Source organism: Acanthopagrus latus, chromosome 10 (genome assembly GCF_904848185.1).
Source record: "Acanthopagrus latus isolate v.2019 chromosome 10, fAcaLat1.1, whole genome shotgun sequence".
Taxonomy (NCBI): Eukaryota; Metazoa; Chordata; class Actinopteri; order Spariformes; family Sparidae; genus Acanthopagrus; species Acanthopagrus latus.
Window position 1 is genome coordinate 482,501 of NC_051048.1, and position 17,024 is coordinate 499,524.

General features: G+C 46.1%; 2 protein-coding genes across 3 annotated transcripts in view; both read right to left on the reverse strand.

Annotated features, from left to right (window-relative positions):
- eno3 (enolase 3, (beta, muscle)) overlaps positions 1–2,665 on the reverse strand; it is an 8,269-nt gene extending 5,604 nt beyond the window's left edge. The window contains exon 1 of one of the 2 annotated variants that reach the window (XM_037111198.1): positions 2,518–2,665. The gene's annotated coding sequence lies outside the window, so the exon portion shown is untranslated. The remainder of the gene's footprint in view (positions 1–2,517) is intronic. The other variant, XM_037111199.1, reaches the window with a different exon arrangement.
- A 2,369-nt stretch (positions 2,666–5,034) lies between these two features.
- On the reverse strand, positions 5,035–8,523 carry pfn1 (profilin 1). Its single transcript, XM_037111282.1, has 4 exons — positions 8,364–8,523; positions 8,017–8,143; positions 5,477–5,666; positions 5,035–5,363 (listed from the first exon to the last, which is right to left on the reverse strand). Exons 2-4 carry the CDS (start codon positions 8,140–8,142, stop codon positions 5,266–5,268), a joined length of 414 nt encoding a protein of 137 aa, XP_036967177.1. The 5' UTR covers position 8,143; positions 8,364–8,523; the 3' UTR covers positions 5,035–5,265.
- Between the last annotated feature and the right edge of the window lie 8,501 nt (positions 8,524–17,024).

A 17,024-nucleotide genomic window follows, 5' to 3' on the forward strand; every position in this document is an offset into this window, starting at 1 on the left:
CTTTTCCCTGACCTTTGGACGGGTCAGAACCTCCTCACTGTTATAGAGTTACAGTACACACACACACACTTGACATTTGAATAGTATGTGGGACAGTGGATATGATATCAGTCTGTCTGATAACTAAAGGTCTCTCCTACAACTCCAAGAGAGCTGCAGCTAACCCTTGTTTCCATCACTCTTTATTTTATAGATCAATCAGTCAATCAATCAAGCGATCAATCATTTGGTCTATTAAGTGTCAGAAAACAGTGCAGTGTGCTCCATGAGACGTATTTAAATAGATAGACAGGTGTACTACAAGTGCTTCACTGGATACTGCTGCTAACTCTGCTGCTGACACTGCTGCTAACACAGCACTAACTGCTGCTAACGCTGCTGCTAACACTGCTGCTAACACAGCTCTCACTGCTGCTAACGCTGCTGCTAACACTGCTGCTAACACAGCACTAACTGCTGCTAACGCTGCTGCTAACACAGCTCTCACTGCTGCTAACGCTGCTGCTAACACTGCTGCTAACACAGCTCTCACTGCTGCTAACACAGCACTCACTGCTTTTAACACTGCTGCTAACACTGCTGCTAACACTGCTGCTAACACAGCTCTCACTGCTGCTAACACTGCTGCTAACACTGCTGCTAACACAGCTCTCACTGCTGCTAACGCTGCTGCTAACACAGCACTCACTGCTGCTAACACTGCTGCTAACACAGCTCTCACTGCTGCTAACGCTGCTGCTAACACAGCACTCACTGCTGCTAACACAGCACTCACTGCTGCTAACGCTGCTGCTAACACAGCACTCACTGCTGCTAACACAGCTCTCACTGCTGCTAACGCTGCTGCTAACACAGCACTCACTGCTGCTAACACAGCACTCACTGCTTTTAACACTGCTGCTAACACTGCTGCTAACACAGCACTCACTGCTGCTATCACTGCTGCTAACACTGCTGCTAACTCTGCTGCTAACACTGCTGCTAACACAGCTCTCACTGTTGCTATCACTGCTGCTAACACTGCTGCTAACACTGCTGCTAACACAGCACTCACTGCTACTAACACTGCTACTAACACTGCTGCTAACACAGCACTCACTGTTGCTAACACAGCTCTCACTGTTGCTAACACTGCTACTAACACTGCAATCACTGCCGCAAACACAGCACTCACTGCTGATAATACTGCTGCTATCATTGCTACTAACACTGCAATCACTGCTGCTAACACAGCTCTCACTGCTGCTAACACTGCTGTCCCTGCTGCTAACTGCTGCTAACTGCTGTAATGCTTACCCCGTCTCTGCTAACTGTAGCCCTGTCTGAACAGATGTCTTCAGGACGTCCTTGATATGTGTGTGTGTGTGTGTGTGTGTGTGTGTGTGTGTGTGTGTGTGTGTGTGTGTGTGTGTGTGTGTGTCATGAAGGCGTGTGTGAACCCTGATAGGTCAGATATGCCAGCAGAACAACAGCTGAGTGGTTACAGTACACTGCTGGCCTTTAGAGAGACTTTACTGTACACACACACCAAATACTTCTACTGTCAAGAGATTCTGCAGCTGGTTCAACCAGGATACTTCTACATACAGCTGCTTAATGTTAGCTGCTGCCTGTTTTCTGTCCTCTGATCTTGTCTGCTAGTTTTTAGTTAATGTTCCTATTAGCTTTTGTTTCTTTGCTTCAGTCTGGTAGCTTTTGTCTATTGACTTCAATGTGTTATCTTTTCTTTGTTGGCGTCTGTCTTGTTAACTTTTTTCCTTTAGCTTCTGTTAATTAGATGTTGATCTCATCTGCCAGTTTTTTAGTTGCTGTTAACTTGAGTTCATTAGCTCCTGTCCGTTAGCTTTTTGTTTATTAGCTTCTGTCTGTTAAACGTTGTCCATTAGCTTCAGGCTGTAAGCTGTTAGCTATATTAAGTTTAGTTTGTTAGCTGAATCCTGTCAGTGGACATTTAACTGCATAATGTTTTATTTACATATTTGGACATAAAATATCAGAAAACATAATTGTGTTAACGTGAGTCATCAGCTGGAGTGTCTCTGTGTACTGAAATATATTGCTTTTATTGTAATCAAATACTTAACATTGGGTAGTTGAACTTTCATCAAGTAAACGAACTGAGTACTTCTTCCACCCTCCTGCCTGCCTGTCTCTCTCTCTCTCTGCCTGTCTGTCTGCCTTCCTGTCTGTCTGGACTTTGTTCTCGTGAACACTGTTTACCAGATTTCACTAGTTCAGCAGTTTGACCTTCAGGCAGCTCAAAGTCACGGTTCTGGAGGATTCTGTCTGGTGGTTCAGATAAAGAGTCAGAAACACAATGACATGTGTCACAAGGAGCAGAACACATCTGGTTTAACAGTCAGCCGGCCGACTCCCTCTGTGCTCTGCAAACTCAACTAGACCTTCACAATAAAATAACAGAAGAGGTGACAAACAAACAGGAAGCAGCTTCTCAGTGAAACAAACCAAAACAAAAGTGACCAACCAGAGCTGAGGACTCTCTCTGCTTCAGCCTACCTGAGTTTGCTGTCAGAGAAGAAAGGAGGTGTCGTCTTAGGCCGTCTGTCCGTCCGTCTGACTGTCCGACTGATGTGGAAAGTGTCCGTCCACCGGCTGCTGGCTTTTTATAGGTGCTCCCTGATGGGGGGGAGGCTGGGTGGAGAGGCAGGGAGCGTCTGCCAGGGACAGCACAGCAGGGAAACGTACAAACACCTGCAGCACGCAGCGCTGACACAGCATGGCCCGCCTGATGTATGTACATTAAATACAGTAACAGTACTGCACAGAACCAGAACCTTGGAGTTACAGTACTGATACCACAGTATAGACATGAGCCACCAATCTCTGTGTCTGTGTTTCCTTTTATTTCTACCTGTGCACATGTACACAGGTAGAAATACACAGAAGTCACATGGATTTTTGATTCACATATTTATTAATTATTTTAGACATTTTATTCTTACACTGATTATCTTTGTCTGTGCTGTAGCATCTCTATTAGCTGCAGTGTTGACAACCTCCTGCAGGGGTCAGCAAAGTGTTTCTGCTATCTCTGCTGCTAACACTGCTGCTAACATTGTTATTTCTGCTGCTAACACTGCTGCTAACATTGTTATCTCTGCTGCTAACACTGCTGCTAACATTGTTATTTCTGCTGCTAACACTGCTGCTAACATTGTTATCTCTGCTGCTAACACTGCTGCTAACATTGTTATTTCTATTGCTAACACTGCTGCTAACATTGTTATCTCTGCTGCTAACACTGCTGCTAACATTGTTATTTCTATTGCTAACACTGCTGCTAACATTGTTATCTCTGCTGCTAACACTGCTGCTAACATTGTTATCTCTGCTGCTAATACTGCTGCTAACACTGCTGCTAACATTGTTATCTCTGCTGCTAACACTGCTGCTAACATTGTTATCTCTGCTGCTAACACTGCTGCTAACATTGTTATTTCTACTGCTAACACTGCTGCTAACATTGTTATCTCTGCTGCTAACACTGCTGCTAACATTGTTATCACTGCTAACAGCACTGCAGAATGTCCCGTTTGCAGAATTGTCTTTTTAATATCTTTTTACTAGACAACATTCAGATTTTAAAAATCTGTCTGCAGGATAAACGTGTTTGTTTTTGCTCCTGTTAAATAAAATGTGGCTGCTGTCAACTCAGAGTTACTGTAATCTGATTACTGCGTGCTGTGGCGCTCATGTGGTTCTGTGGAGTGAACTAGTGTGACGGTCCCTAACTCTGAGAGAGAAGGTCAAAGTTCATCTAAAGGGGAAATGTGAGACAGTCTTAACATTCACTGTAAAGGGCACTAACCCCAACATACACGCACACACACACATGCGCACACACACGTACACACACACACACACACACCTTACCCTTTACACTCACCTTTGACTGTACTCCACAGTGTCCACACTCTGCAGCCGTCCAGTGTCCTTGTAGCCTTTACTGCTGCTAAATATAAGTGCACATGACTGCAGCTGTGAGGAGGTCTAATACTCTGTTACTGATACTCTAATACGCTGTTACTGATACTCTAATACTCTGTTACTGATACTGTGTTACTGATACTCTAATACTGTTACTCTAATACTGTTACTCTAATACTCTGTTACTGTTACTCTGTTACTCTGTTACTGATACTCTAATACTCTGTTACTGATACTCTAATACTCTGTTACTGTTACTCTGATACTCTGTTACTCTGATACTCTGATACTCTGACACTGTTACTCTGTTACTCTGATACTCTGTTACTTTTACTCTGTTACTCTGATACTCTGTTACTCTGATACTCTCTCAGTCAGTCTGTCATCCTGGCTTCTACATCAACAGCCTGCCGATCAACAGTCTCCAGTCACAGTTCAGATACTGTGTTACAATAAGTCACACATAAGAAAGAGTACTCGAGTAAATGTACTTATATTCCATCATTGAGAGGTAGAAAATGTGCTCGGATGTGTTATCTGTTAGTTAAATGTACCAACACCACCATGTCAAAATAATCCATTACAGTCCTGCATTCAAACTGAGTACAGCACAGAAGTACTTTGTACTTAAAGTATCACTAACAGAGTTCTGGTTGTGCAGTAAAATGTTCCTGATAAATGAGTAATCTATTGTCTGATATTTCATACTGGCATTGTACTGAGCCTTTTACTGTTTGAGCAGCAGGGGGCGCCGACAGCCTGCAGACACCCGAACAGCCTCACTCACGTCTTCCTGCTCATGTGTCTTTTAAAGTTTAATAAAACATATTTAATGTTTAATTTATAAAACCTGTTGTAATGTCATGTGACAGAAACATCAGAGCAACACAGAACATGTTGAAGTTGTTTTACACTTTAACTTCAGGTCCAGATCTCGTTTTAATGGATACCTTTATGGTGAATGTCTGAAATCAGCCCAACATGCTAAATGCTAACATGCTAACACACTTGTGGTGCTTTCACTGACCCTGCCTGGCCTGACTGCAGTGGTTCAGGCCATCACAGATGCAGACAGACACACTCGGAGGAAAATGAACACGTCCGTCTCTTTATTTTTGGTTCCAGTTTAAAAAACGTTAACACTGACCCAGAGATTGAACCCAACCCGCTGGCGCTCAGAACATCAGAACACACTGCAAATACTTTAATCATCGCTGGTGGCAGAAACACAGCTGATGGTCCAAACGAGACAAACATGGACTGACAACAGTCCGTTGAGATGATGTGCACAGGGGGAAGCAGGGCGGCCATCTTGTCCTAGTACTGCTGCTCCCGCAGGTACTTGACGGTTTGGTACACCTTCTCGGCCAGATGTCCTCCGTTGGCGTCCTTTGTGCCCTTTACTATGATTAAAGCTGTGGACGCAGACAGACAGACAGACAGACAGACAGCTGTGTGGGTGAGACAGGTCCAGCTTTACAACAACAACACAGAGCATGCTGTCTCTCTCTCTACCTGTCTGTCTTACCCTTGTTAGTCTTGCCGACACATACTGAGTAGCGGTTGCCTTCAGCGTCTGCTGCTGTCTTCAGGTTCAGGCAGTGGACGCCGTCTGTGTCCATGTTGTCCGTCAGCAGCATGCACTTATTCCCGGCGATGTGCGGGCCACACTGCCTGAACGCCGACCTGTCACCAACCAGCTTTTTAATTTCGTCCACCTGAGAGAGAGACAGGCAGAGAGACAGACAGGTTATTGTCACACCTGACCTGAGGTGTAAACCAAGGAGAGGCCCCTCTGACGCTGAGGAGACCTTAAATCATGCAGATTCTCAGGGGAGATCTGAATGGTCTTTTTCTTGTCTGGATTTGTGGACATTTGTTCTGGAGGGACATCAGAGAAGAAGACGTCCTGGAGAAGACCGAGTCGTCTCGTGTCTTCAGGTCTGACTCAGTTACGGCTCTCGGAGGAAGTGAGGTTTACGATGGTGAAATTCAGCGACAATTTTAACTCTTTATCAGGCAAAGAACTACATATGGTCACTTCCATGGACATCCAGAATAGTGTTGCTATGCAGCATAAATGACTGGACTGGACTGGACTTTGATACATGTTATATTTGTTATTTATGCTATATATTGTGTTAAATACATGAATATCATTATATTTGTTATTTATGTTGTATTGGTACATAGAAATGTGTGTTATTAATGTTCCATAAAATATGTTAAAATTAATGTTCCTTTAAATCTATGTGTTTTCTTGTATTTTTTATATAAACACCTTTTAGAGAATGTTTTGAATGAGTGCCTGTTAAAGGGTTGATAACATTTGTTTCCATTTGGTCACATAGTTGCTTTAGTTATAACTAATATTAGCTGAATTAGCAGTTAGCATCTCCTGTTAGCAGTGTACTCATGGATGAACAGAGAACTGTCACTGGATCACTGTGAGACTGAAGCAAAGTTGAAAACATGAAGATTCTTAAGGGAGTTCTGAATGGACTCATTTGCCTGATTGCCTGCTGAATGATATTGATGACATATCACTCAGTTATCAAGGATTCACCTGTCAGCCTTTAATCACAGCACTCATCACGATTTATCTGGAGGAAGAAACAACGGACAGTTTCTCTCTGTAGTTTAATTTTCCATGACTGAATGCAGAGAATGAAGTCGAAGCTGTGCGAGTAAAATTTTACTATTATTTTTGGAAAAAGGCATAATTTGATGATGAAAAAGTCCAAAGTGTTCTGAGGACAGATTCATCACACGGCTGTAACATACGTTCTTCTCTCTAAACGTGCAGACATGTAAACGCACGGATCAACTTTTCCCCCACTTAATATCAGACACTCTCAACAGGTACCAGAACCAGAACCAGAACCACACTGTTTTTTAAATGCAGAACTGTTAGTTAAATAATGTCAGAGGCGTTGTCTCGTCTCGCTGCGTCTCCGTGTGTGATCACACCAAACAACGATAATCAATAATTCACCTCGAACGCATCAAATTGAAGTAACAAGTTCTGAAGCTGTGAGGAGAAAGTTCAGCTCAGTCACAGAGATACTCAGAGTACAGAAACGTGTACTGTGGGAGAGTAACTGAGTATTTGTACTCTGTACGCTGTGTTAACTGAGCTGCAGGACAAAGTTCAGGAAGAGACGAAGAGGAGGGCAAGTCAAGACAACACACACACACACACAGGCAGTGTGTGTGTGTGTGTGTGTGTGTGTGTGTGTGTGAAACAAGAAGTGATCGTCTCACTTCCTGTATTTGCCGCTCTTTTCAGCTTCATGTCCTTATAAGGCAGTTAAAGCATGCTTAGCCTGCAGCGTCTCAAACCACAGAAACACCCAGAAACGTTTATTCTGCCACTCAACCAGGCCTGCCTGGACTCAACCAGAACCACCAGGACTCAACCAGAACCACCAGGACTCAACCAGGCCTGCCTGGACTCAACCAGGGCTGCCTGGACTCAACCAGAACCACCAGGACTCAACCAGAACCGCCTGGACTCAACCAGAACTGCCTGGACTCAACCAGGCCCGCCTGGACTCAACCAGGACCGCCTGAATTAGATCCTTGTCGCTTTAAAAACCTAACAAACATCATCAGAACCATCCAAAACTTTGAGCAGCCAATGGGGCGAGAGCTCTCAGTGTGTCAGTGGGTCGGGTTCTCTTCACATCAGAACTTCAGAACTCTACGTGAGAGTCGGTGTGTTGAAATAAAGCGGTTAGTTGCAGAGATGCTTCTAACCTGCGTGACTGTTCCTGCAGCACCTGAATGCAGCAGCAGCTCCGCCCGCCTGTGCTGACCCAACTGAACACACACACACACACTGAATACACACACACACACCTTACAAAAAGCATTTTAGAAGCTAATTAGCACCTTTTAGAATGAGTGATCAGCCAATGGGGTGACAGCTCTCAGTGATGTCACTGGTTGCTGACAGATTAAAGGATGATGTTGTGCTGCTGTCAGATGATGATGGGAGGTTTCAATATTTTACAGTGTAACACCTGATGTGTGTGTGTGTGTGTGTGTGTGTGTGTGTGTGTGTACCGTAATGCTGTCCAGGCCAGCCCCTCCAGCCCATTTAGACTCTGCTCCCTTCTCACACCCCCAGATGGCTGCGTCCAAGACCTGGCTGTCGGCCTTCAGACTGGTGATGTATTGATCCCACGACATCCTGATCAGTAGCACACACACACACACACACACACACACACACACACACACACACACACACACACATTGGTCAGTCAAAAGTGTCTGAATCACAACCAGAACAATCAAGAACATGAACACAAACAACTGGATCAATCAGAAATTACCTGTGTGTGTGTGTGTGTGTGTGTGTGTGTGTGTGTGTGTGTGTGTGTGTGTGTGTGGGAGAGAGGTCAGCCTACCTGTGCAGGTGCAGTCTATGTTCTGATGAGCAGAGTAACGGCAGAAAGCAAATGCAGAAAGCAGGAAGACGAATGATCTTATATACCTCTGACCACTCCCACCTCCATCACTGTCACCCTCATTCTCCCCTCCCCCTCTGTCTCTCTGTCTCTGTCTCTCTCTCTGTCCCTCACAGTTCAATTCAAAGGGAACTTTATTGGCATGACAGTTTCGACAACACTGTTGTTGAGCATCTTGTCCAAACACTTGGACATGACACAACAAATAGCACCATGAACACATTTACATTAATTATATATACAATATATCTTGTTGTCTTGCAGATTTGCCCTGTCTGCTTCTCCCAGGAGGATATTTAGTTTTGAAATCTGAGGTTATAAAGCTGAATTTGTTCAAAATAAATGTTTCTTGTTCCACTGAATGTTTCACATCGTAGGAGAAAGTGCGTCTCTGTCTGACCTCACCTGTCCAGCAGTGACCACAAGCTCCGTTTGCTTTTGGTTGACATGATTTTTTGTGTCTTCCTGTTTGGATTGTCAGTTTGTGGTCACTGAGCCTGAACCGGGTCAGGTTCTGTCTGAGCCTGAACCGGGTCAGATTCTGTCTGAGCCTGACCCGGGTCAGGTTCTGTCTGAGCCTGAACCGGGTCAGGTTCTGTCTGAGCCTGAACCGGGTCAGGTTCTGTCTGAGCCTGACCCGGGTCAGGTTCTGTCTGAGCCTGACCCGGGTCAGGTTCTGTCTGAGCCTGACCCGGGTCAGGTTCTGTCTCTGACAGTAGAGATATTCTGCTGGTTCGTCTTCTCTGTTTAGGGCCAGATAACATTCTAATGTACTTTGGCTTTTAGTTTCTTCTGTCCGATGTTCCTGGTAGGTTTCTTTACGTTGTGTTGTAATTATCTTGACTGTGATTTGGTGTTTGGAGAGCAGAGTTGCTGTGAGGCTGGTCAGACTGTCTGAGAGGGCAGTCAGCCTCAGAACCAGCTGACACAGTGGACTCTGTTCTGGGCTCAGCTCTGAGTGTCTCTGCTGGACTTCAGGTGGTTAAAGGTTGAGAGTTCTCTTGTGAATGTTAATTATCAGTGGGTATCCTAACCCTAATTCTGCTCTACATGCATTTGTTGGTGTGTTTCTGTGTAAAATGAATCTGCAGAATTCTGCATGTAAAGATTCTGTTGGATGTTTGTCCCAGCGGGTAAAGTTCTGATGACTGAGTGGAGCCCAGACTTCAGTACCGTACAGCACGATGGGCTGGATGATACTATCAAATATTTCAAGCCAGATTTTGGAAATGATAAAAGTTTCTCTTATTTGCATGTAGGGCTCTTCAAGCTTGTTCTTTCAGTGCATCTCTGCCATGTTGGAACTCCCTGATGCTGTGATGGTTATAGTACCAAGGTCAGTATAACTCATGCTGTGTTCAGTGACATGGTTACTTATGGTAAACTGGTGTTTGTTCTCCTGACATCTGGGGCGTTTTTGAAAGATCATGACATCAGTTTTCTTCATATTTACTGCCAGGGCCCAGTTCCGACAGTACTGTTCTACTGTGTCCAGCTGCTGCTGTAGTCCTTGCTCAGTCCTCTGTATGGAGGAGGGAGGCCAGGAGCAGCTCACTGATCCACCTCAACAGCAAGTTCATTTATATACACATTAAATAGAGTCAGACTTAAACTGCAGCCCTGGCTTACACCTCTTCACTTTGTTTGTCTCCAATTTTAACACCACACATATTTTCTAAATACATTGATTTATTTGCTTATTTATTTATTTCTGTCCCTCTCTCTGTCTCTCTGTCTCACCTGGGAAATGAACTACAGTGATAGTGAATCATGGCAGCGGAAAGAACTGCTGGTTGTTTCCAAACCCAAACCACTTCCTATTGACATGTTTCAGCTCATGTCAACACCTCTGAGACCCAGAGACAAAAAATGACACAACAACAACAGCTCCCCGACAGTGCAGCAACACACCAGGCTGAGACAGTGTCTCTGCTGTAGTCCTTCAGTGTCTCTGCTGTAGTCCCCCAGTGTCTCTGCTGTAGTCCTTCAGTGTCTCTGCTGTAGTCTCAGTGTCTCTGCTGTAGTCCCAGTGTCTCTGCTGTAGTCCTTCAGTGTCTCTGCTGTAGTCTCAGTGTCTCTGCTGTAGTCCCAGTGTCTCTGCTGTAGTCCCCCAGTGTCTCTGCTGTAGTCCCCCAGTGTCTCTGCTGTAGTCCCAGTGTCTCTGCTGTAGTCCCTCAGTGTCTCTGCTGTAGTCTCAGTGTCTCTGCTGTAGTCCCCCAGTGTCTCTGCTGTAGTCCCAGTGTCTCTGCTGTAGTCCTTCAGTGTCTCTACTGTAGTCCCCCAGTGTCTCTGCTGTAATCTCAGTGTCTCTGCTGGAGTCCCCCAGTGTCTCTGCTGTAGTCTCAGTGTCTCTGCTGTAGTCCTTCAGTGTCTCTGCTGTAGTCCTTCAGTGTCTCTGCTGTAGTCTCAGTGTCTCTGCTGTAGTCCCACAGTGTCTCTGCTGTAGTCCCCCAGTGTCTCTGCTGTAGTCTCAGTGTCTCTGCTGTAGTCCCAGTGTCTCTGCTGTAGTCCCCCAGTGTCTCTGCTGTAGTCTCAGTGTCTCTGCTGTAGTCCCAGTGTCTCTGCTGTAGTCCCCCAGTGTCTCTGCTGTAGTCCCAGTGTCTCTGCTGTAGTCCCTCAGTGTCTCTGCTGTAGTCTCAGTGTCTCTGCTGTAGTCCCCCAGTGTCTCTGCTGTAGTCCCAGTGTCTCTGCTGTAGTCCTTCAGTGTCTCTACTGTAGTCCCCCAGTGTCTCTGCTGTAATCTCAGTGTCTCTGCTGGAGTCCCCCAGTGTCTCTGCTGTAGTCTCAGTGTCTCTGCTGTAGTCCTTCAGTGTCTCTGCTGTAGTCCTTCAGTGTCTCTGCTGTAGTCTCAGTGTCTCTGCTGTAGTCCCACAGTGTCTCTGCTGTAGTCTCAGTGTCTCTGCTGTAGTCCCAGTGTCTCTGCTGTAGTTCCTCAGTGTCTCTGCTGTAGTCTCAGTGTCTCTGCTGTAGTCCCTCAGTGTCTCTGCTGTAGTCTCTCAGTGTCTCTGCTGTAGTCCCTCAGTGTCTCTGCTGTAGTCTCAGTGTCTCTGCTGTAGTCCCTCAGTGTCTCTGCTGTAGTCTCAGTGTCTCTGCTGTAGTCCCAGTGTCTCTGCTGTAGTCCTTCAGTGTCTCTGCTGTAGTCCCACAGTGTCTCTGCTGTAGTCCTTCAGTGTCTCTGCTGTAGTCCCAGTGTCTCTGCTGTAGTCCCAGTGTCTCTGCTGTAGTCCTTCAGTGTCTCTGCTGTAGTCCCAGTGTCTCTGCTGTAGTCCCACAGTGTCTCTGCTGTAGTCCTTCAGTGTCTCTGCTGTAGTCCTTCAGTGTCTCTGCTGTAGTCTCAGTGTCTCTGCTGTAGTCCCAGTGTCTCTGCTGTAGTCCTTCAGTGTCTCTGCTGTAGTCCCAGTGTCTCTGCTGTAGTCCTTCAGTGTCTCTGCTGTAGTCTCAGTGTCTCTGCTGTAGTCCCAGTGTCTCTGCTGTAGTCCCAGTGTCTCTGCTGTAGTCCCTCAGTGTCTCTGCTGTAGTCTCAGTGTCTCTGCTGTAGTCCTTCAGTGTCTCTGCTGTAGTCTCAGTGTCTCTGCTGTAGTCCCTCAGTGTCTCTGCTGTAGTCCCAGTGTCTCTGCTGTAGTCCCAGTGTCTCTGCTGTAGTCCCACAGTGTCTCTGCTGTAGTCTCAGTGTCTCTGCTGTAGTCCCTCAGTGTCTCTGCTGTAGTCCCAGTGTCTCTGCTGTAGTCCCTCAGTGTCTCTGCTGTAGTCCTTCAGTGTCTCTGCTGTAGTCCCAGTGTCTCTGCTGTAGTCCTTCAGTGTCTCTGCTGTAGTCCTTCAGTGTCTCTGCTGTAGTCTCAGTGTCTCTGCTGTAGTCCCTCAGTGTCTCTGCTGTAGTCCCTCAGTGTCTCTGCTGTAGTTCTTCAGTGTCTCTGCTGTAGTCCTTCAGTGTCTCTGCTGTAGTCCCAGTGTCTCTGCTGTAGTCCCAGTGTCTCTGCTGTAGTCCTTCAGTGTCTCTGCTGTAGTCTCAGTGTCTCTGCTGTAGTCCTTCAGTGTCTCTGCTGTAGTCTCAGTGTCTCTGCTGTAGTCCCTCAGTGTCTCTGCTGTAGTCCCAGTGTCTCTGCTGTAGTCCCAGTGTCTCTGCTGTAGTCTCAGTGTCTCTGCTGTAGTCCCTCAGTGTCTCTGCTGTAGTCCTTCAGTGTCTCTGCTGTAGTCCTTCAGTGTCTCTGCTGTAGTCTCAGTGTCTCTGCTGTAGTCCCAGTGTCTCTGCTGTAGTCCCTCAGTGTCTCTGCTGTAGTCCTTCAGTGTCTCTGCTGTAGTCCTTCAGTGTCTCTGCTGTAGTCTCAGTGTCTCTGCTGTAGTCCCAGTGTCTCTGCTGTAGTCCCTCAGTGTCTCTGCTGTAGTCTCAGTGTCTCTGCTGTAGTCCCTCAGTGTCTCTGCTGTAGTCTCAGTGTCTCTGCTGTAGTCCCAGTGTCTCTGCTGTAGTCCCACAGTGTCTCTGCTGTAGTCCTTCAGTGTCTCTGCTGTAGTCTCAGTGTAGTCCCTCAGTGTCTCTGCTGTAGTCTCAGTGTCTCTGCTGTAGTCCTTCAGTGTCTCTGCTGTAGTCCCAGTGTCTCTGCTGTAGTCCCTCAGTGTCTCTGCTGTAGTCCTTCAGTGTCTCTGCTGTAGTCCCAGTGTCTCTGCTGTAGTCCCACAGTGTCTCTGTTGTAGTCTCAGTGTCTCTGCTGTAGTCCTTCAGTGTCTCTGCTGTAGTCCCAGTGTCTCTGCTGTAGTCCTTCAGTGTCTCTGCTGTAGTCCCAGTGTCTCTGCTGTAGTCCTTCAGTGTCTCTGCTGTAGTCCCAGTGTCTCTGTTGTAGTCTCAGTGTCTCTGCTGTAGTCCTTCAGTGTCTCTGCTGTAGTCCCAGTGTCTCTGCTGTAGTCCCACAGTGTCTCTGCTGTAGTCCCAGTGTCTCTGCTGTAGTCCCACAGTGTCTCTGCTGTAGTCCCAGTGTCTCTGCTGTAGTCCCACAGTGTCTCTGCTGTAGTCTCAGTGTCTCTGCTGTAGTCCCAGTGTCTCTCTAATGTAAATATATCTGCTGTGCGTATGTTGCACTGACTTGTTTGGTGACAAATAAAATAATACGTTTCAGCAGCGTGTGTGTATCTGCAACATGCAACATGTGAACAATCTGAAGAATTCTCTCCAGTTTGAACTATTTTATTATTATGGCAAAGCTAAAGATGAGAGTTTTTCATTCTGCCTAACAGTGTGTAGCTGGTTAGACATCAGTCTGGTAACATGAATGAAGTGTGAGCCACCTGGTGCAACAGTTTGATTTTGATCATGTTATATGTAGTTTTGGTTGCACGGCTTCATTTTGCAGGGTATATGAGGCGTTTTGTAGTTTGGGTGTGTGGTTTTGTGAATTGTGCTCAGTATTTAGATAAAACCAGCCTAGTTTGCAAAATTGTGTTTTAGCAATTGGAAAAAACTATAATCACTGGACTGCTGCCACCACAGCAGCCACACCCACAGAGCTGTGACTGCAATGCACTCTGGGGTTTGCAGTTCTGCACTGGTGAGCATTCAGATGGCAGCTGGTAACATGACTGAAGGCTGACTGTTGAAACACCGACTGCTATATTCACATTGACGTGTTCTGTGTCTGAGGGATGAGTCTGTTCATACATGCTGCATTCCTGACACACACACACACACACACACACACACACACACACACACACACACACACACACACACACACACACAGAAATACCTGAGCCAGTTCAGACCTGTGGCTGTCAGCAGGGAGACAGAGAGCAAGCGACATGTTAAAACTTGGTTGGTCCAGCTCAGGTAGGTGAGAGAGGCTGCAGCTCTGAGAGCAGCAACACCAGTGGAAGAGTTTAAATACCAACAGCAGCTGAACTTCTGCTGTGCGTGTGTGTGAGTGTGTGCGTGTGTGTGTGTGAGAGAGAGAGAGAGCGAGGTGTGGTGTCTCAGCCTGACGAGTTCATACAGGCCACTCTCCACAGTATGCATACCCCTGGGGAACGAACACTCACACACACTCACTCTTTGGTGACAGGAAATGGAAACTCAAACCAAACCTCAGCGACTGTTCATACGTGGGGCTGCTCGTCACAGAGTGGTTCAGTTTGACGTGTCGCTCCGTCTCGATGCTTAACGTAGTTTTGTGAAACACTCGTTCACTGAGACACGACTGAGCTGAATGTCCCAGTCACATTTGATCTGCAGCACTCCTCACAGAGAGCACAACCTCCAGACACAGTGGTGAAGCCTAACTCACTGTCAGAGGCTGCATATCACACAGACACTTCCATACCTGATTTACACCAAGACCAGAAGACGAGTGACACCAACATCACAACTCTGGAACAAAAGAGACCTGGAGACACGACATTTTCACGACTCGTGATGAATCTTGTGCCATTCCAGTGAAAGTTGTGCAACAAAAAAAAAGGACAAGTGCTTGAGATCAGATAGAGTCAGAGGCTGAGTCAGACTATTAAACAGTGTGTGAACACTCTGAAGCTGTTCTGCCTCCTTCATACTTCCTGCACTCTTCAGAACTCTGCTCAGGTGCTGCTGGCTGTGGTTCTGAGCCCTGGGCTACAGAGAGGATAGCTCAGACACCTCTCACACAACACACCGCTAACCTGAGCCCAGGGCTGCTGGCTGTGCTCCCACAGGCCCTGGGCTCATGTCTGTTCAACACATGGAGAGTGTTTGCACTGTGGAAGACTGTTCAGCTGAGTTTAAACAGTCTGCCGCTAGAAAGAGACAGTGTCAGCTGTGTCATGTGGACAAGCTGTGTCCTTCAGTCCTCCAACCTGGGTTAGTTAGTTAGCACTGAACAGCATGATGGAGCACTGAACAGTGTGATGGTGCAGTGAACAGTATGATGGAGCAGTGAACAGTGTGATGGTGTAGTGAACAGTGTGATGGTACAGTGAACAGTGTGATGGTGTAGTGAACAGTGTGATGGTGCAGTGAACAGTGTGATGGTGCAGTGAACAGTATGATGGAGCAGTGAACAGTGTGATGGTGTAGTGAACAGTATGATGGAGCAGTGAACAGTGTGATGGTGTAGTGAACAGTGTGATGGTACAGTGAACAGTGTGATGGTGCAGTGAACAGTGTGATGGTGCAGTGAACAGTGTGATGGTGCAGTGAACAGTGTGATGGAGCAGTGAACAGTGTGATGGTGCAGTGAACAGTGTGATGGTGCAGTGAACAGTGTGATGGTGTAGTGAACAGTGTGATGGTGCAGTGAACAGTGTGATGGTGTAGTGAACAGTGTGATGGTGTAGTGAACAGTGTGATGGTGTAGTGAACAGTGTGATGGTGCAGTGAACAGTGTGATGGTGCAGTGAACAGTGTGATGGTGCAGTGGGTGCAGTAAACATTCTACATCTCACTCAGTGGCTGTGATGTCAGACACAGGCCTGTTTGTCTTTGGATGAAGGCTAACAGTTTTCCCCTGTATCCAGTGTTTGTGCTAAGCTAATCTCACAGTACTCCGGCCTCCTGCAGTCACATTCACACAGCCATGAAGAGTTCAGAGGCCTTATATGGACGCTAAAGCAGAACATCAACGCTCGCAGAGGAAGTGCTGAACGTAGGGGATGCACACGCACACTTCCTCAGTAACTGTGAACTCATTTTTTGAGTCAAGTCGAAAGAAGTCGAGGCGAGCGAGAGAAGAGGAAGTGGTGCAGCTAGAAGGAGCATAAAGTGTGATTGTGTGTGTCCTTATAAGGCAAAACAGAATGAGGACATAAGTGTGTATCTCTCTCTCACACACACACAAACACACACACATTCTGTGTTTTTTAATGAGTTTCACACTCTTGTTGAATATTGATCATTCGTGTGACTTTATGGGAAACTGAGGCATTAAACCACAGAGTCTTCTTCACAGAGCACACCTACTTCCTGTCACAAGCTTCCTGTTCAGAGGATTATGTTCATGACACACATACACACCCACCCCTGCACACATGCTGTTGTTTCATAACGAGGTGTTTTTCCACTTCCACATTCGGCTGTTAACTCAGAGCTGGTTGGACATTTTTCATATTGATTAATGCTCATTGAAAAATAGTTCCTCCAGAGAATGATTTTGTCACAGTGAACTACTTTACAAGCAGAAAAAATAAATGTCTGTGTTCCTGATTTCAGTCCGTTTCGGCTTCACAACAAGATGATTTTATTTGTATTTTTTTTAGATTAAACCTCAGACAAATTGTTAGAAACTAAAAAACAGAGCAGCAGAGGTGGAGACAGACTGCAGATAGAAAACAGAGCCAGAGTTCAGAGAATACAAGACGTCAAAGAACAAATCTGTTCCTGAACCTTTTGAACATCAATATTGATGATATATAATAATCATAATGATAATAACACATTAGCGCAGTCAGAGCATTTTAGTCTGGATAATTCCCGATGATAAGTGTCAGCGTTTGTCCTGCCTCCTGCTGGACACATGAAGCTACAACATGTGGATTTCTGAGTGTGTGTGACAGGACATGAACCCTGATCACAGTCGTTATTGACCACCTGGTGCCTGATCAGACCAACGATCAACTAACTGGACACTGTTATACTGAGTTTTACAT